This window comes from Poeciliopsis prolifica, unplaced genomic scaffold (assembly GCF_027474105.1).
Source record: "Poeciliopsis prolifica strain line A6 unplaced genomic scaffold, Auburn_PproV2 SCAFFOLD021, whole genome shotgun sequence".
Taxonomy (NCBI): domain Eukaryota; kingdom Metazoa; phylum Chordata; class Actinopteri; order Cyprinodontiformes; family Poeciliidae; genus Poeciliopsis; species Poeciliopsis prolifica.
The window spans coordinates 1,640,813-1,665,696 of record NW_026562396.1 but is presented as its reverse complement, the minus strand read 5'-3'; the positions used below and the strand labels follow the sequence as shown (position 1 = coordinate 1,665,696).

General features: G+C 38.6%; 1 protein-coding gene across 1 annotated transcript in view; it reads right to left on the bottom strand.

Annotated features, from left to right (window-relative positions):
• The window catches only part of LOC129369489 (ephrin type-A receptor 6-like), a 51,639-nt gene extending 29,054 nt beyond the window's left edge, over positions 1 to 22,585 (bottom strand). Inside the window, exons 1-6 of the mRNA XM_055044931.1 lie at positions 21,984 to 22,585; positions 14,225 to 14,289; positions 5,293 to 5,421; positions 4,672 to 4,821; positions 4,423 to 4,584; positions 4,084 to 4,312 (exon numbers count right to left, since the gene is read on the bottom strand). Coding sequence (XP_054900906.1) covers positions 4,084 to 4,312; positions 4,423 to 4,584; positions 4,672 to 4,821; positions 5,293 to 5,421; positions 14,225 to 14,289; positions 21,984 to 22,152 — 904 coding nt within the window. The 5' untranslated portion in view covers positions 22,153 to 22,585. The remainder of the gene's footprint in view (positions 1 to 4,083; positions 4,313 to 4,422; positions 4,585 to 4,671; positions 4,822 to 5,292; positions 5,422 to 14,224; positions 14,290 to 21,983) is intronic.
• Positions 22,586 to 24,884: the final 2,299 nt, after the last annotated feature.

Below are 24,884 nucleotides of genomic sequence, written 5' to 3'. Positions count from 1 at the left end.
CCATCAAAGGGTCCAGTCCCACCCAACTACCGACCAATAACCTGCCTCTCCACAACCTGGAAGCTCATGTCAGGCATCATAGCGGCCAAGATAAGCAAACACATGGATAAACACATGAGCACGGCACAGAAGGGTATCGGTGTAAATACCAGTGCATGGCTTGGATTGATTACAAGAAAGCCTATGACTCAATGCCGCATACTTGGATCATTGAATGCCTAGAGATGTATAACATCAACAGGATTCTGAGAGCCTTCATTGCAAACTCGATGAAGCTGTGGAAAACCACCCTTGAAGCCAACTGCAAACCACTTGCACAAGTGTCCATCAAATGTGGCATATACCAAGGAGATGCTCTGTCCCCGCTACTGTTCTGCATAGGCCTGAACCCCCTCAGCCAAATTATCAACAAGACTGGCTACGGATACCGACTCAAAAATGGGGCCAACATCAGTCACCTCCTCTAGCCACAGCTAAATACCTCCAACGAATAAGGCAAGTCCTGAGAAGCCAGCTCAATGGCAAGAACAAAATCAGTGCGATAAACAGCTATGCCCTGCCAGTAATCAGATACCCTGCTGGAATAATTAGCTGGCCAAAGGAGGAGATAAAAGCCACAGATATTAAGACTAGAAAGCTACTAACCATGCATGGAGGGTTCCATCCCAAATCCAGCACCCTGAGACTGTACACGAGCCGCAAGGACGGAGGCAGAGGACTAGTGAGTGTGAGAACCACTGTCCAGGACGAAACAACTAAGATCCATAAATACATCAGGGACAAAGCCTCAACAGACAATGTGCTCAGTGAATGTCTCAGACAACAGGGAACGGAGGTTGAGGTGCCAGAGATACCATCATGGGAGGACAAGCCCCTACATGGGATCTACCACCAGCAAATAACCCAAGTGGCTGATATCAGTAAATCCTACCAATGGCTGGAAAAAGCTGGACTCAAGGACAGCACAGAGGCCCTCATCCTGGCCGCCCAGGAACAGGCCCTAAACACCAGAGCAATAGAGGCCCAGATCTACCACACCAGACAAGACCCAAGGTGTAGGTTGTGCAAGGAGGCCCCTGAGACAGTCCAGCACATCACAGCAGGGTGCAAGATACTGGCAGGGAAAGCGTACATGGAGCGACATAATCAAGTGGCAGGCATAGTGTACAGAAACATCTGTGCAGAATATGGACTGGAAACCCCGAGATCAAAGTGGGAAACACCCCCAAAGGTGGTGGAGAATGCCAGAGCTAAGATCCTGTGGGACTTCCAGATCCAGACAGACAAAATGGTAATGGCGAACCAACCAGACATTGTCGCAGTGGATAAACATCAGAGGAAAGCCGTTGTGGTTGATGTAGCAATACCAAGTGATTGCAACATCAGGAAAAAGGAGCACGAGAAACTGGAGAATACCAGGGCCTCAGGGAAGAACTGGAGAGGGCCTGGAAGGTGAAGACCACAGTGGTGCCTGTGGTCATCGGGGCCCTCGGGGCAGTAACCCCCAAACTGGAGCAGTGGCTACAACAGATCCCAGGAAAAACATCAGACATCTCAGTCCAGAAATGTACAGTCCTTGGCACAGCCAAGATACTGCGCAGGACCCTCAAGCTCCCAGGCCTCTGGTAGAGGACCCGAGCTCAGAGGATAAGAACCACCCGCGGTGGGTGAGAAGGGAAATTTGTATATATATATATATATATATATATATATATATATTATATATATATATATATATATATATATATATATATATATATATATATTGGTTATTGAATATTTTAATGAATATTGTTCAGAGAAAAGACAAAGAATTCAGTAAAAGAAACTCTGATTGTGACCCTGGAGCAATGGCAGAAGAAATATGAGAACTAAGATTCTTTAGAAAAAATGTGTTTCCTTTGAGCATGTGCATATTTCTGAGGTTTTTCAGCAAAATGAACACTGCTCTATCATAGTCCTTTACTCAGGTGTTGAAAAGCTTCTGAGGCTTATATCTTATCTTTTTAATCTTTTAGTGTATTTAACTAACATGTTTCTTCTCATTGGCATGTTTTGAATTTTGTGCTGAATCTGTGGAGGAGATAAACAAGGTGACACGGTGATGGCAGGGACTCACAATCAAAGACAAATCGTAAGTCACTGATTCTTGTGATTGGCATAAATAATGCTTACACGTTTTTATTAAGATGTGAACAAATACACATTTTTATTTTTCAAAAGTGATACGTCTTTTTCATGCTTCATCACATTTTGAGAGGCAGCTGCCTTGTTTTGAACCAGAAACTCTTGGAACATTTTCAAATCAAGAGCTCAAAGGAGTTTCTGCTCTCTTTGCTTCTACATCTAACCATGCCTCATGGCCAATCAGTGAACAGCAGTAAGTTTACGTGACAGTAAAGTACATACTCATCTCCAGCAGGAGCAGGGACCGTAAAAGCAAAACGCTCGCTAAGCAGGCCGGGTAGAATGGAGCCAGGTAGAGCAGAGGCCGTGGGAAAGGATCATCAAGATGTCTCTCTGCTTCATCACATCTGGCTCCAATATTGGCTCATTAGCAGAGGTCTGTAGAGCTTAACTACATGCTAGTGAGGCGCTTCAGCCATTTAATACAAGTACGTAGGAGAAAGGAAACATCTGAAAGCTGTTGGAATGACACCAGCAGTTTCATTTATTAGACTTAAGTCAACCAACTTTGGTTTTAATGAAAACTATTTATTTTACTGTTTCATTCATCTGGGGCAAAAAAGTAAATAATTTTTGGAAAGTACAGTTTATCACTATAAACATAAGTCAGCTTTGCAGTGAATACTGACAACACTTTAGCAATTGCCTGAGGTATCTGTCACATTGTTTTCCCAGTGCTAAGTGGGTCACAACTGCACAATTTACTGGCATATAGCTGCCAAGACAGCCTAGGGTGCTGCAACTACTGAACTATCAGGAGAAGCCACCACTGTCAGCAAAAGAGTGTGAACAAGGAGAGCATAGATTTGGGACGTATACAGGAGGCTTCATGAGACGGCTGCTTCTAAGCCGCCGTCTCATTGGTAATCTCTCCTGACAGACTTCAGCATTGTTTAACTTGGTATGATTGAGTGTGAAAGTGAGTGAAAAGATAAATAAAAAGCAGATAAAAGAGACAAAGATAAGAAGAAAAATTACACCCGATGAGCAAATAAAGAAGATATTACAGACTGTCCTACATATCAGCTACTAATGAGTGTTTGAGCTGCAAGACCCTGAGCAACTACATCTCCACAGGGGTACAACATGAATTTCACCCCAGCCAACCGAGACTGCTGTAAGTCTGCAGAAATGCAGTAAGAAACAGGGAGGGCACTGTAATTGTAATCACGCAGTGTGGCTCAATTTAGCTACTGCCTTAATTACAAGAGTCAGGCAGGGATGAAAGAGGGGGTTGGGGGAGTTTTAGAAAAGACTAGGTGCAAGCTAAATTATCTGTGAAACTAACAAATGAAGGCAATTAGCCAGCTAGCTCCCAGTCTGGCTGCACAGTCGAAATGAGAAACCAGGCCAAAAGACTATCTGGAACAAGCAAATGGTTTCTTTAACTTTTCATTAATGTGTTCAGTTCACAATGCGCTACTTTCAGGTGATGCTGAGAGTACTCATTAGAGAACAAGCTCCCTAAAAAGCCATTTGCTGAAACGTTGTGGTGTTTATCACCGGTTTTTACATGTGGACGTCTGTGTGTACATTGAATTCTAACTGATTCCTGCTAAAGTAATGGTGTATGTGTTGGAAAAAAGGGGGGAAATGAAAATGAAGAGTAAACAAAGTGGACAAGAAAGAAGGGAAGATGATGGGAAATGAAATGAACAGGAATTTGGATTGAAAGGAACACACAAGGAAGGGTGCCTCATCTCAGATGAGAGGGGAGACTATGAGCTCCCACTTCTCCCAATTTCCAAAAGGGCTCTGGAGACCTGATAGTGTGACGTAAGGCTTTCCTTTCTCATTAGTTTCCTTCTATTTGCAGTTTTGCATACTGTTTAAAAAGTGAGCCGCTCTAAAATGATCACAAACGCATTCACGAGAGCACAAAATGCAACTCCTCACCTCGGCAGTGGTCGTCCATCTCCTCGTGGCCAATGCTACAGATGCAGCGACCCAATGGGACAAGCCAGTCTCCGTCAGCGCCACAGTACAGTTTGGGCGTGTCCCTTTCCTCTGCGTTCTCCACACAAGTCCCTCTCACTTCCACGAGAGAAGATGAGTCCATGTGTGGCACGGTGTCAGGAAATGCTGCTAGGTTTCTCAAAGTCGATGGGCAGCGTTTGTAGAACACCTTCAGCAAAACAGCACAAATTGAATTTATGAGAGGGATTTGACAATCATCGGAAAATTTGATGAGAGTCAGTTATGCAAATAAATGTCACACAGTCCAGTTCAACAGACCTTGACAGAGACAAGGGCAATACAAGCCCCTACGTCTTGAAATGCTAAGTAGAAGCCCTTCTTTGTCACGGGTCCCACTTCCCTGACCTCTGTATTGAGACGAAGTACACGATCTCCAAGATCTGTCTGTGTGAAGCTTTCATCTGCTGCAATAGTGTCCACCTTAAACCCAACAACAAATACTTTGTGCTTAGTTTTCAGATATGACAGCAGTGGACCTGAGAAATATAACATCACTGATCAGCTAACCTTGGCATAGTCAGTCGGGCGAAACCGCGTTTCCCCAGGAAGCGGTTCATCCGTCTGCAGATAAAAGAGGTTGAAGGTTTCCTTACACGTGCCAGACACCCAGGGAATGGAGTTACAGTCTCTTAGTGTGAAACGTAGCTCTACATATACCTGAGTAGAAACATAGCAGAAACAGAAAATAAAAGTAAATTGTGAGCATCTTTTTCATCATTTTAGTTTGGGTAAACATGTTTGCTTTGGCTCAGGAACAGATTTGGCTTCTGTAATTCTACTATTTAATTGGCTGCATTTACAATGTTGGCATAAACTGTGCAATAATTAACTGTGCGCAAACATCTCGGGAGACAATTATTTAATTTTACAATTAGGAAGCACTCAAAAGTCTAAAATAATATCCTGCACCTCCTTATTTTGATGCAGCACTCTGTCAAGAGCAACGTTTTTTCTTATTCTAAAATTTGCCCATCATTTTTCTTGTACGAGATGTCAAAAAGTAAATTCCTTCCAGGGATTAAGACATGTCCTCAGTCTAAGCTGTGACAAGCAAAACCCTGCACTTGCATAACTTGATTCCAAATGGATTTCACAAGAAAATGTCGAGTGTAGCAATGTGGTCCGGACCCGCTGAGCAGCTTGTCGCTGGATCCACCCGGATCGCAACCAGTTGTTCTGGTTTGGCTCCATCACATGGCAAACCTGAAAGGTGTGAATGGGTCTGTTCTGTTCATCCATTTCTGTGATGGCATCCCACTGCAGACAAGCATCAGACAAAACAAATAAATATAAATAGCTAATCAACAAGCGAGTCTTCTCAAACTTTCAACATAGCTTTATATATATATATATACATATATATACACAAAGAAAATCATGACACTAAAGAGAGCATGAATCAGTTTTGCTACAGTCTTCAATTACACATCAAGCATTCCCACTCATTTGTTTTCTCCTCTTTAACAGTGTAACAATCAGAGCGCAAAAAGCCCTGAAACATTGGCAAGACTCATCCACTAGTAATGCGGCAGCTGATATTGTGCCATTTGTACAGAACATTATTGCTCGGGAAAATTAGCTTTTTGTACCCGAGACTTTGAGCAATAATGCGCAGCTGTATGAAGATGTTTTTGTTTCTATTTGCGGAGAGAGAAAGGCGATATTAAACATCACAAACACTTTGAGTTTCTGGAATTAAATTTTAAACACATTTTAAGAGGAATTATGTTTAAATTTCAAGCTAGAAATCTTTTTGTATGCAACTTAAACTCCTTATTATTAAATTAAAGATAATATTTGAAGCTGAGCTTGGAGACTCTGAGAATCAAACAGGAAATTAAACAACTGAAGTAGAGTGTTCTCAATTATGAATTATTGAATAACACTTTAACCTTGACTGGAGTGCGCCAAAAGCAATTAATCTTATATTAATTAAGATATGTAAATTATCTTTATGTGACACCCCCAGGCCAAATGATTAATCAATCATACTCATTTTCTCTTTCACTTGGTCCTCTGGTCATCTAACAATGCTGTTCCTGTCTCTTAATAATGTCTAGTAAACTTGTTAGACTGTAATTATGTGCAGTTCTTTGTGGTGTTAACTTAAAAAATAAGAGTATGTTTGGTTTTGCAGAGTGTTCAGGCTTCACAATATTTTCTGCATGAATATACCCTTTATATACAATTCATTAATTCAAACCATTAAAAATGCATTAAATGTGTTTAACTCAACTCTTTCCCCCTCACTAAACAATCTGATGCCAACGGGTTTTGGAAGGAATCTGGTCTTTATGCCAGTTCACCATTTCACACTTTTGCAGTTTTGTCATTTTGCTCTGTGAAATGGTTTGTTTAAATTTTCAAAAAAACATACATGTTCTTAGGAACAAATGTGGAACACTACAATGCAAAATATGGAGACAAATTGATCTGTTATGGTTACATTTATTTTCAGCAGCGTCTTAAACAAAAGTTAATGAAAAACATATGCTATTTTTACTCCAGGTTTACACACACACACACAAAAAATAATTCTCTCTCCATTTAGTCCAAAATATCTCTTTGTGTCCTCATTCGTCAAACTATAGTTTAAAATTGTGCTCCAAAAACTTTTTAACAGTGGAACAATCCACTTCCCTTGTAATAAACTCATATTCCCAATGCTGTCATGAGTTTACTGTCGGTGCAATATATTCTTCAATACTGACTGATCAATATGATGTACAATGTCAAAAAGCCTCATGAACCTATTACATTATTAATCATGTCCATTTTCAATTGAGACCAAGTGACAGTAACACCCGTATTTCAGAAATTCAAAATCCAAAACTGTCATATTTTATATTGGAACTTTAAAATACAAAAGGCCTTAATGAGTTTTAGGAAATAATTAAAATGTACAAGATACAAAACATAGAGAAACAGTTTATGTTAACTAACTGGAGCATTCTTTGTCATTTTCTGTATTACCACTGTCACCAGAAGATCAAAAATACCAAACTTTTTTAACAAGTTTCTTTGGGAAGTGGAGTGACAGTAGCCAAAAAGGAACTGCATGAAACTCGGGTCAGAACTGGGTGATTTGTCCTGATTACAAATAATTGAAAGTGTTAGACAGATGATTAGATTACGGGCGTTGAAAGTGTTGGTGTGACATTAGTAGTGTTACTTTAGCTTTTAATTTGCTCACAAGCAAGAATGAAGCTAATATAACAAAAAACTATTTGATGATGACTGATTGAAGCCTGACATTTTATCAGTCTGTAACGATTTGCACCAATCCTTCCAGTGATCGATTTTTCATTATTTCAGCTTCACTTTATCTACTTTCATATTTCATATTGAATGGCATTGTTTTTGTTTTTTACAATACCAGGATGCATTTACTGAGTTAATGAATTAGATTTCACATACAAATAATAAAACCGAATCGTGCCTCATTGCACAGCTCCCATGTTTTATGTAAGACGAGCCTATTCTCTCATTTCAGTGTCCTCCTTTGGAGAACTTGAAAAGAAAACTGAGGATCTAAAAAGAATTGTTTTGCATATGATCAGCATTAAATAATTAGAGTTCCATGATGCATACAAACAAGCAAAAATGGTGATTTGTCACTGCATTTGCCCCAGCCTTTGAAAATGTACCCCTGGGGATGAAACACGGTTCAGAGCAGATAAAACAAATGCGATGAGTATGAAAGATGAGCTACAGCTCAGACTCTAAGAAGCAATGAGATCTGCGCTTACTAATCGCTTTGACTAATAGTAACAAGCTCAGCAGACAGTAACACGAATTTTAGGAGCAACAGGAGAACAAATTAATGTGCAGAGGCTCATAATAATGTTGGAATATGAAGGTTCAATACAATATTTTAAGACTTTCATTCCTACAGGTTACTTTACATTGGTAATGTGACGAAACACCGAAACTTAACTGGTGATTGTTTCATTTGAGTTCATCACAAGACATGAAACTAAAAACAAAACTACTGTAAGGATGCTTTCTGTACCCATTCTTGTGTTGTCTTGTTGTTATTAATTTGAAATGCTCTCAAGACCAAATTAGATTTATTCATGCTTGCAGCACAGCAATTAATTTTATTGTTTGCATTCATTTTTCAAAGAAGGGTGGAAAATAATGCAACAGTTAGTCAAAGCACATAAGTGTCAGAGAATTTTAGAAAAAACTTAAGGGTTCAAAAAGTTGAAAATAGGAAAAACTGTTTGGTGATGTAGCTCAGTTTCCATCATAACTTTGCATTGTTCAAGGTTTTTTTTAGTTTTTCAATTTCTGTATAAGATGTACAACCTTGAGACAAAAGTCCTTGAGAACGCATCTTATCGGGTTTTTTTCAAACACTTGGCTATTTGCCTAGCTGTCATATCCATACAAAGAATTACAGATTGCGTTATGTCGTGACCATAAGTGATGTTTTTGAAAAGCTTATATTTCAGTCTTGCTTATTGAACTTATGAAACCTAGATTTGTTCATGTATAGCACTTATTTGGTTCTGTTTTGTCAATTTTAATATTAACATGGACTGGCAGAAAAAAAGACAATAACTAAACCAACCAGACAAGAATCAAACAGGACAGGACAAACAGTACGTTGTGTGTATACTATAAATCCTAACGTTATAACCAGGACTCCGGAAAGGGCACTTAACATCTTAGGTAACATACACATCTTGCCTTCTATCACCTCCTGAATAACTTTCCTTCAGAATCTCTCCTTGACTTCTTGATGTGCAAAACCACATCATTGTGATATTCAGACATTTCTACAATATATATTTTTTTCTTTTATCATGTTTCCCAGCAGTATAAGGTCTATATTCTCAGTTCCTGATGGGTGCCTTTGACAGCCTCAGAATTTATTCTGTCTAAAGTTATTAAAGTTCAAATGCAACTTTGTCTCAGATTCCTAAGGACACTGCTTACGACACTATGCAACAATGACTCTAGGTTCACAGTTGGGATTTAAGTCTCGGCTGTCAATAAAGTTGCGTTTATAGTCACAGATGATCAGACGTTTTTGTTTGACTGTTGTCAATCACAGATGCCAGAATTTAAAAACCCTGAGCAAACAATGTATCTAGCAAGAAATAAGTCCTTAAGGTGTGTTTGGATTCATATTTTTTTTGTGTGTTTTCCTGTATAAATACCACAAACTCCTTATCTACCAGTGCAGATCTATCTGCACATCACTGCAGCAGAATGCTAAAATGTTTTGTACTGTTAAGCTAAAACATGTTGACAGTCATCATCACCCATTCTCGGATTAACGGTATTGTGGAATATCTTAACCTGCAGTCATTGCTCTTTAACGCAACATCATCAAAGACAACATCAACAATAAGGGGAAAAAAGAAAATGGAAAACTAACATTTTTTGTGACATTCCTGTCTGGGTTTAAATATTTCCTATTCAGACATTTGAATGTTGAGAAAAATTGTGGCACACACACACACACACACACACACACACACACCCCCACACACACCCCACACACACACACTCACCATCCAACCAATAATGCGGACATGCTGCGTTGCTTGAGCAACAAAGGTGGGGGCTCTCATCCCGTTTGAGGGTTTGATTAAAATAAAGCAATTTGTCTTCGTCAGACTAAAGGGAAAAAAGAGAGTAGTTGTTATGGAAATATCATTAAATCTCTGTAGTTTTGATGAATTATTGATTTGATATGAATCTGGGTGGCATCGTGCTGTGCTTTTCTTCAATCACTTAATCCTCTTGTTGGTCCCCACTGCAATAAAGTCTGTTTACAGAGAAACAAGCAGATTCGTCCATCGAGGTGTTTCACTTTTAAAAGATCTACAAAACATGTTGGTGTTTATTGGTCTTGCTTTATTGATTTATTAAACTTTTAATAAAAGATTTAAAGTACCAACATTTACCCCCAAACTCTCTCACACATACATTACTTTATGTTCAACTACACAGATTGTCAAAAAAAATTAAAATAATAATAATTCGCTGCTGTTGCTATGGTTTCTCAGTTCCAGGTGAAATATTTGTAAGAATTAACTTCCTTTTTTTTCTCTCTTTCCCTTTAGGCTTATTATAATATGATACAATCAAATTAGTTTAATCTCTGGATATTTTACTAGCTCTTTCAGTAGTGCTTGTACAACATATTAACATTGTCATTGCTTCTATAAAAGCAGACATACAAGTGAGAGTGTTCATGGGAAATGTTTTCTTTGCTTTTTAAGCCTGATTTAACATTTTTACTTATACTTAAAATTGCTTTTTATTTTTATAGTTGGATGGATGGATGGATAGTTGATAACAAAGAGAGTTATTGGCTAGAAAGAAGCGCTTCGTTTAATCTCACACGATTTCAGACATTTTTTGTGTTCTCTTAGTCATTTATGTTGGATTTTTACTGGTTTTATTTTCTGTTTCCTTGTAGTAAAGAGATGCTCTGTTCAAATACAGAGTATGTTTGTGAGTGATGTCCCATACGTCAGCACGTCGCCCCGTAGAGGTCTTGTAGTCTGTCCAGTGTCTACTCAGCATCTTTTCCATCTAGATTAGATTATCACCACCCCAATCAGAAAAAACTGCTGTGAATAGGTAAATATAGAAAATGTTTTCACGTGCACACGTTTAATGCTTCTGTATTTCAGGTGTTTTGAGGAGGCATTTAATTGTTTTAGTGCTACAAAAATGACCACATAACAAATTCAACTTAGTTTGTTATCAGCCACTTCAACAAAAAGTGTTTTTTTTTTGTTGTTGTTTTTTTTTGGGGGGGGAAAGTTTGTAAAGTCACAAACATGATTCCAAATTGTCTATCATCTCAAACTAAAACTGGATTTTTATTTTATCAAGTCTGTCTCTAAAGAGCCTCACCACACAGAAACAGATCAACATAGAATAAAGTTAACATGTCGTGGACACTCCTTGAGGCAAATCTGTCAATGATTGTAGTTATTGACCCTTTGCATTTGATGTAAATCTTCAGAAAGTGGCCCAGTCCATCACGAGGGAAGTCAAAACAACCTATATGTGCATTCACTCCTGTAAAGGTTGTTGGGGGCCTAATACTGATTTTATTAACTTTAATTAACTGCAGATGTCATAATAGGTTGCTGTGCACTCAGCTACACAATTGGACAATTGTGCACAATTGTCTTGTAAAAACTTTTATTGTAATCCTTTCAGTGAGGAAATAATACGATTGTTAGCAGCCATCAATCAAAAGGACTGGCAAAAAAAAATATTTTCACGAGGTAAGATGATGAACTCCACCTCATCGTCATGCAGCCTACAATGTACAAGGAAAAGGTACAAATGTAGAGCTTTGTACATGTTTAAGTCATTTCCTGTACAAGGGGAAAACAGCATTTTTTATGACAGTGGAATAAATTATGTGGTGTGAATTCAGGCAAAGTTGGCAATTTGATCAAATCAACAAACATGCTGTGTTTTATGCTAGGTTCTTCCACGTTTTTGTAAATATTCCTTTTATGATCCTAACTAAGTGTTTGACTTACACAGGCCATTTAATCACTCTGCTAAATACTCTCGTCCCTCACTTAAAATGTGTGTCATGGCACCACAATGCGATGAGGTTACACAGCTACGAAAAGAGTCTACGCTTCACCTCGAGAACGTATATCCACATGTTTGGAAAAAAATACATGTGCATCTTTAAAATTGTGCACAGTAACCAGTTAGGTATGTTCTCTGCTTTTAAAGTAATACTTCAGTGTTGGGAATTCTTTTCTGGACAAAGGGACCTATGTGTTGCCGCCTCTAATGCTGTGCAGCGTTATGGACTGTGTGAATACTGCAGGCAGCTAAATTTGGACATTAGCTGATTTACTAGTGAAGTTTACATTTAGCTGGATGTTGGTTCGAGACAAAAAGTGCAGAGTGAGTCAAAATATATTATTGCTGTTGAAAAATATGCACAGGGAGGCGCTCTGTGTCTTGACTTTCCACATTTTTGAATTGCATGAGAAACTATAACATTCTCTACTAGCGGAGTTTAGTGATAGCTGGAAGTCGTCTCTCTGTTCTGGTTTGGTGTCACTTTTTAAAGTTGCACTACAGAATGTGGGGCTGTGCCTTTAGTTCCACACATAAACATTTTGAATGTTTTTACATATAAAACCAGACTCTATTTGTTTGGTAAACAAACACAGGAAGAATATTTTTGGAATAAAGGCATGTAAAATTACACCCCTATTAGTGCTGTAAGATTTCTTGATCATTGGGCAAAAATATTGTGTGCACTTATATCTTTTGGAAAATCAAGCTTTGTTTAAATGAGTTTTAAATAAAACTGCATTCACCTGACTAATTAGCATGCTCAACATCAAGCACCTGGCTATAATTAAGATTTTTATGACATCTGCTTACTTTTGTTTCTCTTCCTAATATATTTTCGAGCACATTCTGTTTACACAAATACAAAATATGCTTTGACCAACATTTTTTTAGGCCACCACCCTCTACTTTAGGGGAAGTGAAAACAACGTGCAGTTCTCTAAGGAAACAACAACCAGCTACTGGTGCAGACACAAGATGACAGCCGGGTAAAAATCAAAACCCAAGAAGCAGAAAACTTCACAAAGCACACCAACTCCGTGGACAGTAGCATCAACTTCAAAAGAGAGGATGACAGGCTGGCTTTTTGTGCTGCGCTCAGCACATTGTGGCCATTCAGGTGAACACCGAAGTTTATAGAAGTACACACACACAAGCCATCACCTGTTCTTATACTCCGACTAAAAATATTAACGGCTCGGTGGGGAGGCATGAAAACCCCAAAGCCCAAGGCAGAGCAATGTCCCAACTAAGGCACAAGAAGAAGAAAAGGAGCACACCAATTTTAATAAAGCACTTAATATCTGCGGACACCTCACTTGGGACTTCTTCAAGTCAGGCAAGAAATAACACAACACCGCTGCATTTATAACATGGAATCTGCGACACACCTGAACTGAAAGCTCGTGTGCGGCTGCTGCTCTCTGTTCGCGGTTCACAAAGACATTCAAAAGCCCCACATCCATCCCAGATTCTGACTCTGCCTTTCCCTCGGGGGAAATTAATGTTGTTACTCTTCACTCCCTGCTGTCCTGTGCTTCGTGTTCACTTATGCTGAAAAGGTCAGGGCCCAGATATCAAACAGCGGGATGGTATATGGTCTATTTAACAAAGATAAGCTGTGTTTCCATTTTAAAAGAACAGCTTTAAAGTCACCCTTTAGCACCAGTGTTAGAGGGCATAGAGATAGTTTTTGTTGTTGTTTTACCATAAAGTAGGTGACACACTGATTCATGGTGCATCTGTCAAGAAGAAGAAATTCATACATTATGTAGAACAAAGTGGATAGCAAAGAAAACAAACTTCAAATTGGCATAAAGCAAGGAAAAGCTCAATTGTGTCAGGATTTAGAGGACAGCATTTAGAATGTGTGATGTATATTAATTAAGGGTCATCAAGATATCACACAAGAAGCATCTCATGATGATCCATCTCAAGATGGAATCTGTTACAGATTTATTTCTTACGTTTTAATTTCAGCGAGGATCGCCATGACTAGGTGAATTTTTCCACAAAAAGTAATGCACTCAGCCGCAGATGTCTCAGTACCCACTCACTCCACAAGACTCCACTGCTGAAGAAAAAGCATGTCGAAGTTTATGGTAAACTTCAATGAACATTTGTGACAAAACCTTTGGACAAGCCTGTAAAATACAAGAGAATTATAGTCTGGGTCAGATGAGACCAGAATTTAGCTTTTTCGATCTCAGTGTACGGATCATGTTTAGAGGAGGAATGGCTCCACTACAATGTGTCAGTAATAATGTGATATACATTTTCTCTGATGTATAACAGCAACAACAACTAAGTTTAGAGATAAGAACATCTGAACATCTGGTTTGAATCAAGCTTCACTAGACAGAAATTAAATAAATGTTGGCATGTTCAGTGTTTATCTTTATATTTTTAAAGATTTTTTTCTTCTTCAATCCAAAGAAAAAACATGAAAAAAACTCTAGGAGGTAAATTCACTCACCCCATTAACTGGAAACGTCTTCCAATCCAGTTCTCCCAGTACAGTTGTGGTGTCCAGTAAAACCACTGTAGATAGAAAAGAGGTGAGGGGAGAAACACAATGCGAAACGGAGGGGATGTGTTGGTGGAGCAGAAGAAGGACAAATGACAGTGAGCAAAGTAAAGGAGAATGGAGTAAGTGCAGGAGAGGTTGTACAGTGAATTTAAGAGGAGAAATGGAGGTGACAAAAGAGGAAGAGAGCACACAGTAGTTATCAAGCTGTCAATGAGAAGCTTACATAAGCTGCAAAGCTCTTAACAGATTCAACCACCTATGAAATAACAGCTTTCAAGGAAGTGCAGGACGACTAACACAGATCTATCCTCTTTCTGGCTGAAGCTTAGAAAATTAGTACTTTCCTTTTCAAAGGTCAAGCATTTTATTTATTTTTTTGCAACATTTTATCAAAAACAAACAATACAGAAATAATGGGGAAAGACGGAAGCACTAGAGAGACAATATTAAGAAAATACAGAGGTTTCCACTGTGAAAAATGGAAGCAATAGCAAATAATATACAAATAAACACAACACTTTTACAGCCTTTTCTGGTAGTGAAGAGACGTGATTAGTTTATGTGTGAAATCTGCTCAGGCTGGCATTCTGGGATTATACGCTTGTATTAAGCCAGTCTTCACCTCAGCAGGAAGAGCTGTGCGTTTAAACACTAGTGAAGGGAGCTCCAGTGTGTTGACGAGTGGCAGCTTTCACACAGTGAACAGGAGTTTAGTTCTGTCACAGAGCAATATTTAACAGCTGTCAGTTGTAACAAGTAAAGCACATGTAGTCCAATTTTTTTTTTTATTTCGTAAGGTGGGAAAAAGCATTTTGCTCTTTTTGCTACATTAAATACTAACAAAAGACATGAACACATGTGAACGAGTCACAATTTCTGTCAGGATTTGGCATAATCAACAAAGAAATAACAGATGCAGAGTAGTTTTGTCTTTAAAGATAAAGTCTTTCTATGTGATGTTTTTTTACCAGGTAGTGCCGCTGAGAGTTTGAGACTAGTTAAAGTGTCACTGCATTAAGAGATGGATTAACAAATTTACAATCACATTCTAATCAAACAAACATCTCTTTCTAGGAAACAGAGGTAGCCTGAAGTAAAGACGCTAACTCCCTGCTGTAAAGCTTTAAATGTTTTACAAAGAATACATAGTTTTAACCAACTGTAGTTTTTGTCAAATATCCAAACCTTCTATAAACCTGCCAGATCTTCACCTTTAAATGAATCTTTAAAACACATGCAGAACCTCTTTCTAATTACAATGTAAACACCAAGTTGTGACTTCATTCTAACAGATAGAAGAAATGCAAAGACCTCAAGAATCTACCTCTTTTACAACAGAGCAAAGAAAAAGATATCAATTAAACACTTCACAGATGCTAAATTATAAATTAATATATTATTTTAAGCCATTATGAAGATCCTAGGCGAAGACTATTAAACAGATTAGATTGAAACATTTATAAATAAATGCTACTCATGTCAAAGTTTGACTATAGATCGTTTAATGAGATGGAAGAGGCAGAACAATGTGTGAAACTAGAGAATGAACTAAAAGTAGCGGGTTCCTGCAACATAATCTAATTACACTAATGATTTTGATAAGAGAAAAACAACAAATGATGACAAAATTTTGCTCTTGAAGATAAAAAAACAAGCTTAATAATGATATCTGACTTTTTTTTTTATTGATTTCATTGATAACCTATACCAGGACAATTAGGTGTAGTGTGCTGTGATAATAAAAAAAGGAGATTGGTTTTGTTTAGCATCTAACAAATCTGTGTAACAGTATTACCCGCCAGTTGGGAAAATTAATCCATTAAATCACACCTGTGGGTGCGCCTTTACCTGCTGTGAGTGCATATTAAAGCCCCACAGCTACAGGCTTACCTTGTATCTTGCTTTTATTCATGACGCTGTGATCACAAACACGAACATCAGTTGGTGCTCTGGGGTGGCATCATTAACCACCGTACAGCCATGCCAATAATTCATGCCTCTCAAAGCTAATCTGACACGCTGATCATTTCAAAAAGGCACAAACAGCAGAGTCTGATCTCAGTATTAATGCCTGCTGGTGTTTTCGCACGAGCATGCTAACGACCGTCTGTTCTCCTGAATCCAAAATGGCATGGCGTACATACAAACATAACGCCTGTAGCTGTCTGCACCCTGGTCACGGCTCAGGCATGAGGAGAACCATTATAGGGCCCATGCTATAAGCCCCCTGAGCCAATTTGATGAGATGAATGTGCAATTTCCTTTGTCTCCCCACAGCCAGTTAATTACAATCTCTATCAATAAAGTATGTCCCACTTCAGTGGTCGACATTATAGACCAAAGAGTCACATCTTCAGATGACCTGTCGCTCCGGTGCACCACAGCACTTTGGCAAACCCAGATTCTTTAATGGGGGCCGGGCTGTTTTAAGAACCGCCTAGATAACCAGAGAAGATAAACGCAGTGAGAGACTAAATTAACCACTTTAGTATTTACAGAGACTTCACTTAGCCTGAATTCCCTGCTGGTAATTAAGGAGTGAATAATAATAAGATTTCCTTCCCTATGTTGAAAGGAGGACAAAAAGAGAGACAGGGGAGGGCGAGACAGACAGCAAGACACAATCATATTGATTTCTTGACCAAATTAGAACAATCTTTCATAATCAGGAGCAATGTCCCATGACATGTTTGGCAGCAGTAACATTTTCCACTTATTCTCTTTGTGCATCCTTTTCCTATTCAAATATATGCCAATATACTTGCACGGCAATGCAGTCAGAAAATTATTTAATACAGAAAATATCTATGGAGCCAAGAAACAATGAAGACTGAAGTGGCTCATATAAGAGACTTTTTCAAGTGCCCACACAATGCAGCAAGAGGCTAAGTCACATTAGTTTTTTCTGAGTGTTTTATCTTGAAGAATAAGTTTCTCTTACTCTCTCTTCAGAGGTTTACTGAGTGTTTTGGAAAAATTGGTTTGCCCCAAAACTCTTTTACTTTTACATACTATGGGATGTCCAGCGTGAGCCTGAAGATTAAATCCTCATAGTAAAAAATATTTTCTGATTCACTGGATATTTAATTTTGGTGGTCGTTTGTCAATGGCCACATCTACCTGCCTGTAAATGATCACCCAAGTGTCTGTTACTGTTATCAAATCATAAAGTCAAACAGTAGAAACAGTCCTATGAATGTATTTAAGCATTCATATAAAGAGACTCCCAAGTTTAATTGATTATTTTATATATTTGTATTTGATTGATGCTATATTCAATTAAGTGTCAACATAATTTAGGATATGATCAACAAAAAAAATACGATTAGTTAGTAAAGTCGTATATTTATTTAGATAAGTATAAGACTCGTAAGTGATTAAATTGTGAAATATTACATGTGCATTTAAAATGAGCTTAGCTTCATGAGATTAAAAGAATAAGCTTTTAGACAGGAAGTGATAAATTATAGAAATCCATTTAACACATTGTTTTACACAATTAAAAAAACAACAGGCAACCACAGCCTGTCATGCATTTTATATTTTTAAGCACAACTTTTTAAAGTAAAACAGGTTAAAATAATTTGATCTGTGTTTTGTTTGCTGTTCTGCAGCAATGGGACTCTGCTGGAAGTAGTCAATCAAAAAGCATATGTTAATGAGTTTGGAGTGCATCTTTTAACCTCAGCAGTCTCCAGATATATAACCAGATTTTGTTTTTTTCTTATAACTTTAGGAAATACTCTTTACTTTCTAAGCTTCAGCACGGTTTTTAAGGGCAAACTTTAGACACCAACTGAAAGAGCAAAAAAGCAAAAACAGCAAGGTGAACCTAAAAAGTCACAAGTCAATACAAAGGTAATGTTTTAAAAATATCCACCTTGTTTTAAACAAAATAACTGAGGTACATTACGGCTATTAAATGTGCAATGTGTGCCTGGAAGATACATTAAAATGATAACCTGTTCATTTCAAAATCCCCTTATCATTTTATTTTCTGACTGATTAACACAACGCTTATGAAAAGAAAACATTTCCACCCAAATCAGCAATGAAGAACATATCTGCAGTGTTCACAATGTCACACCTCTACCCACAAGCTGTAAGGTGAGACTTTATACACATTGAAGGTTTTATTTTTCAGGTGTTAGAACTAACTGAAGCGTAGCGGCCGGACACTCAGTCACAGGCTGAGCCTGAAGGAAAAGTTCACATGGGAAGTGGGTCACACTATTAAGAGACGACTTAAGGACCTGAAGAGTTTTTGACTTATGCAAAAACATCTTTAAGTGGTCAGGCAACATCTTTTAGTCAGTTAAGCTGTGTACAGCGACTTGCAGAAGTAATCACATTCCTACATGTGACATTTTGGCATGTTTTAACAGCGATTTCTAACTTGTTTCATTGTAATTTATATAAACCTCAATTTTGAAGTGAAATAAAAAATAAAAATGTGGAAATTGTGGAGTAGGTGAGTATTCAGCTATTTTACTCTGAAACTCCTTAATAAACTCCAGTACAACCAAATGCTTTAAACTGATAAATATAGTCCACCTCTGTCTAACTTAATTATACTCTATTGTTGGATTACAATGGAGTATAATTACTCTATTGTGAACATATGGCATCATCAAGACTAAAGAGCACACCAAGCACACAAAGGTCAGAAATCAAGCTGTAACTTAAACAATTTCAGTTTAAAGCAGGTTTAGATGTTTAAACAACATACAAATCTTTGATTACCTCACTGATCATTGCTGGGTCTTGAAAATGGAAAGAATATGATATATTTGTAAACCTTCTTATGCATGATAGTCCACCCAAACCGACAGACAAATAGTTGTCCTGCAATCAGATTCTCTCACCTGAGCTTTTAGCTCTGTGCAGCTCAACCAGTTACCACTGGTCTCTTGATGTCTTTAATTAATGTCCAACCTGTCGGTTTGGGTGAACTGCTTGACTAATAGTTGGCCTGGAGCAGATTCACAACAAATGCAATGGGGGTAAAGAAACACTAAGCGTCAACTTGAACTCCAGTCATTCATTGAAACATGGTAGTGGCAGCATCATGTCATCACTTGCAGAAGGAAGAGGAAAGTTGGTCTGTGATGTAATCTTAGAAGATAAAATATATTAGAGTGTTTAAGTTTATGAAAGACAGTAAAATATGAACCTTTAACATAAAGTCAGGGCAACGATTGAAGGCTTTAGATCACGCCAATAACTATGTGACAAAATAAGACAGTCAAGGTCGACACCTAAATTAACTCTTCATCCAGTTTGACTGAAACTGTAAAAGACAAAGATTTGTGTTTGTTAAAATGCTTAACCTGGTGAAGACAGACCCCAAAAGAAGTAAACCTATGAGGAAAAGGTGACTCTACAAAGGATTAACTCAAGAGTGGACCAGTCGTAGACCACACTATTTACAGTTCTTTGCTGGTCTTTTACATGCAATCTCAATAAAATAAAGTGAAGTGCTCTGATGAAATGTGAAAAAGTTTAAAAGGTGTGAATTTCAAGACACTGGGTCCCTCAGGAGCCTTTCAGAGTCATCGCGGATGCCTATTTTCTGCATCATAAAACCAAACGATCAGAAATAGGGGAAATCCATGAATGAAATGCTAATCTTTAGAAACAGAAGATGCTAATTATTATCATATAAAAATTAATTAGAGATGACTGCAGCATTGTTCTACAAATGTAAGAGAATGATTGAAAGGGTTTAGCACATGAAAGGTTGAGCGTCTCAGCGGAAATACGCTGCAGGTTGTTTGTTATCATCAAAATAAAAATGCAAAAACTTGTGTTGTGGCTGTGCAGCCTTTTTTTAATCTTACACCAAAATGCATGGAGTGCTGTAGAGAGGAAATGAACTTTAGGTCAACATTTATGAATAACGATGAGGTCTACCAATGTTTAAGGCCAGAACCTTGGGCTTTTAAACAACGTCGTTTAAACACAAAGACACTCAGAACCATTTCCTCTGACAAAATGCTTTTTAAGAGTCCATTTGCAGTACAATGTAAAAACACAGCGATAAGCCCTTAGACCAGGTAGGTGACTTGAGCAGACCAGTACGTAAATGCTTAATGGATCTGTTGCATAACAAAAAAAAAAACTGCTTTTTTGTGCTTCAGCATTACGGAGGCTTGATTAATGAACACACAAACTTTTTGGCCAGAATATGCTGTGTTAGATCATGCTTTTAAACCCAATATTTCAAACGTGCAGAACCAAAGGCATGTGCGACCTATTTATACTGGTTTGACATAATAACATAAACTCCAGAAATTTGTGTGTTTTCAAATATCCCATCTTGACCTTGAAGTATGCCACAATTATTATGAAGACATTTTCTGGTTCAACATTTATTTAAAAACGGTAAAACCACCTAAAGTGTTCCTGACCTCAAAAATTCAAACCACTTATAAATAACCGGTTATATAGAAAATCAAATGATTCTGCTCCCTCAACTCCTCAAATCATGAGGAGGAAATCACATTCACTACAAACCTAAGTGGCATGTATTGACTCTTTCTCATTTCATTTTAAACATCTCACGTTTTTCTTTTTTTTTTTTTTCAGTTTCCCCTGAGTGTACCCACTCCTCTTCCAACCTGTCACCAGCAGACAGGCGTCCTAGTGGGAAAACACACACACACTCACAAGAAAAAAAAAAAAAAACGAGTGAAAGAGACTTTGACATTTGGCTGTAGTGAGAAGGCTCATGTCATCTTGGAAAATGTGTGTCCTAAACATTAAGTATTCAAAGGAGGAATGTTGAACTCACCCTCGCAAACGTGCAAAGTGGAAGATGTGGAGAACAGATTACATTAGGGCAACTTTTTTTTTTTTTTTTTTTGCCCGTGTGACGCTGCGGCTGAGGAGAGATAACATTATCATGTCCTGTGTTTCTCATGCATATGCAGCTGCAAAAGCTTTATCCACGAGACAGCAGGGGAGGCGAGTGAGAGATTGCGCAAGTGAATTTTGTCAAAAGTAGGCAAACATAATGAAGTAAAAAAAAATAAATAAATAAAAAAGAGTCACATGGTGTGTCTCCATGTATGAGCAATCCTCTTCAGACAGGGAGAAACCTCTGATATTTTTATACTCCGTATGAACTCATCAGGAAGACAGATGCACCTCCACAGCACCAGCTGACAGAGTTTGCCAGAGGCTTGCATCCACTGTAGCATTCAGTGGCCCCTATTGCAGTGGGGATGTTTACTGCTCTCAGACTGTGGAGGTGAACGAGAACGTCTGATTTGATTCTTCTGATAATCTATCAGTTTTTGTTTTTACATTATCCTGTTCTATTAGGTGAGCTGAGACTGTAATTGCTTTTTTTGTTTGTTTGCTTGTTTGTTTGTTTGATTGTTAATTCCCTGGAAATACTACCAAAAGATAAAACATAAAATAAAACTGAGGAACACTAAAATTAGACAAGCATTGCATTTAATAATAAAGCACGTGTCCCACCAGGGTGCAGATATTTGTATTTCTGCGGCACTCCACGCTTCTGTTGCATGACAGAGTCCCGATTCGTGATCCAGCTTGATCAACAAACTGTCGTCTACTTCTATTGTGACGCGTCTGGGCACAGTTGAAAAGTCTTTAATGACTTTAAATGGCCACATCTGGTTTACAGCCTGGCTCTGGGTGCGCTGTTGTTGCGCTGTGGTTGCGCGGCGCCGCTCACCTTGGTTCGAGGCTCCCGGGTCCGTCAGGACACTTTCAAGCAGGAGGAGAAACACGCAGTATTTCCCAGCGGAGCGCATCGTTGAGTCAGACACGAGCGTGCTTTGAACCACGCCGTCGCGCGACCTCCCGAACGGATCCACGGAATGAAAAGTTGATGGGGGTTTCATAAAGAGCGGGGTGAAAATATATCTCCAATCTCCAGACTCGGGGAAGTCACGGCTGAATCCACGGGACTTGTCTTCTTCTTATTCTTATTCTTCTTCTTCTGTCGGGCATCCCGGATTCCCCTGACAGGATGCAGACAGACAGACAGACAGGCAGACAGACCGATGATTTGAACGACCTCCGCGCCCCCTAAACCCCCCAAACCCCCCCCCAAAAAAATAAGCGCAAAAATTGCTTCTTGAGTTGCAGTAAGTTATAAAGACAGAGTCATTTAAACCTAAGAAAAACACCCTAGAGTTGACGTCAACAAAAGCTATGAAAAGTCACTTTACTAATTCGTTTATTTTATTATTATTATTTCAAAATATGTTATAAAGTGGAAGACTTGAGGGGGGAAAAATCCGGACTTTCCGCCTCACTTTCGGCCAATGCATCCCTCACCGTGGCTCTGTATCAATTCTTGCATCTCTCTCTCTCTCTCTCTCTCTCTCTCTCTCTCTCTCTCTCTCTCTTTTCTCAGGATGGGAGAAATCCTCCTGCGCAGGCTAACAACTCGTGCCCCCCACGCCCCCCGCCTCTCCCGCTCCACAGCCAGAAATTCTGGAGCCAAGTCCAGACGTGCAAAAATAATTTGTCCTTAGCGATATTTCTCACAGTTCGTCGCTGAAAACGCGTAGTTTCCATCAGACGGAAAGTCTGCGGGGTTATTGATTTGAGCAGAGCACAGTGGCTGCAGAGATGAAGGAGGTGTGGGGGGGGGATGGAATATGAAGCCGTTATTACACTGACATATCAAGCCTGTGCTCTAGGTTTTACCTGCATTGAATTATGTTGTAGGAATAGTAATGGGTCTGGGAGGAGGAAGGGAGGCAGACTAGGCGGATGGGTTGCAACTAATGGTGGGTTCAGGGTGCACACAGAGCAGTGGGGAAACAAACTCCATGTTTGAGTTTTGTTTTAAGGATTAGTTGAAACAAAGACTAGTTTTTTTTTTTTGTTTGTTTTTGTTTTTATCTTCCCTCCAACCAGTCCTGGCTGATTAGCCCACAAGCTTTCGCAATACCAGAGGTGGCTCTTTATAAAAGTCAACTGAGATCCCCAGTCAGGGAGGAGATGCTGTGACCTTTTGGACTCCAAAGTATAAGAGCTCAGCTGATAAGGTGCTGGGGGTCACATTAGTTACTCTCCGTCTCTTTGGCTGAGAGGTGGGTGAAATTGCTGGTCGCTCTGAAGTTGGGAATAGCTCAATCACAAAGAATCCACCAAAGAAAACAAACATAACATACTGTATACTTGGGGAGGTTTTTCTTGGCTTCTTGTTGAAGTCAAGCTGCTCCGTTGCTATCTTGGTGAGAAGTTTATTTTTAAAAAAAGATAGGGAGAAATGTTGAGCCTCAGTGGGATTCCTGGTTAAATAAAGGTCAAAGACATAAAAAGAGAAATTAAATGGATTTCTTGGTTTTGTGTCAGGCTTTGCATTGACCTTTATCTGTGATTCTTGGCAATTTAGCTATTTTTAGATGAAAGCAAACATATAATCACAAACCTATTCTAATCATTATGAAACTCAATAAAAAAAGAAAACAAACAAACAAACAAACAAAAAAAAGAGAAAACATATGAGCTGCCTTTTCTGACTGAACTTGAACTTTGGCTTTATTTTAAAAGGGGCTATGTAAAACCCAAACATAAATGTCACCATCTGAAGTGTTGCACCAGAAAATTATTGCTAATTCACACATGCGGTTCCTCGATTGTTGATAAAAATTGTTCTAAATATAGTTACGCAATATATTGTAATAAAGTCATCATCACAGTTCCAGTGTGAGCAAAATCACCATCACAAAATACTCCTTGGATGGAATAATAAGTGATCTAGAAAATGTATTTAAACACTACTTGACAATATTTATTTGCCAATTTGCATCTAAAAAAATGAGAGCTGAATGGTGAGATCAATCAAAAGATTAATAATAATAAATCAAAATGTCCTACTTTGGGCATTAGTTGACCAAAACCAGCAGGCTGCCTAAATCCTCACTCACAGTGGAAGCTTTTCACTGGATCTCAAGCAACTTCGATTCTGTGTCTCTTCGCTCCACACCTGGATTTTAAAACAAATCTACTTTCATCTGAAAAGATTAAGTTGGATCACTGAGCAACAGTTCAATCATTTTTTCCTCCTTCTCTCAGTTAAGATGTTTCTCATGTTGTCTGTAGTTCAGACGCGGTTGGACAGGAACGATGGGACAGTCGTAGCTCTTGTCCCGGATGCGTCTTTGTGCCGTGTCTATTGAGACGCCTTACTTTATCGGCTTCTCTTCACAATGATCTTAAGGTTGAAATTAATAGCACAATTACGTGATATATTCCCACCGTCATGCCACCCTGTTTCTGTACATCTCCAATTTTGTACGCAGCCCTGCACACAGCTTGATGGAGATTTTCAGATAAAACAATCCCTCCTCTTCTCTCCATGTAATTCAGTGGGAACAGAATATGCTTCAGCACCAAGGACAGCTACATCGACCTTCAAACTGTTTTGCCTCTGCAAGTTTCGTTCTATCCTCAGTGGAATAGAGAAAACTCTTTGTTTAAATACGACTAAAAAAGTCTCCCTAAAATTATGAGTATGTATCACATTCACTTCCAGTGACAGTTGTCAAAGATTGCAGCTGTATGTGCTCCACTTGCAAATATTTGAGTTGGCTATCTAAATTACAGTTTTCCACTT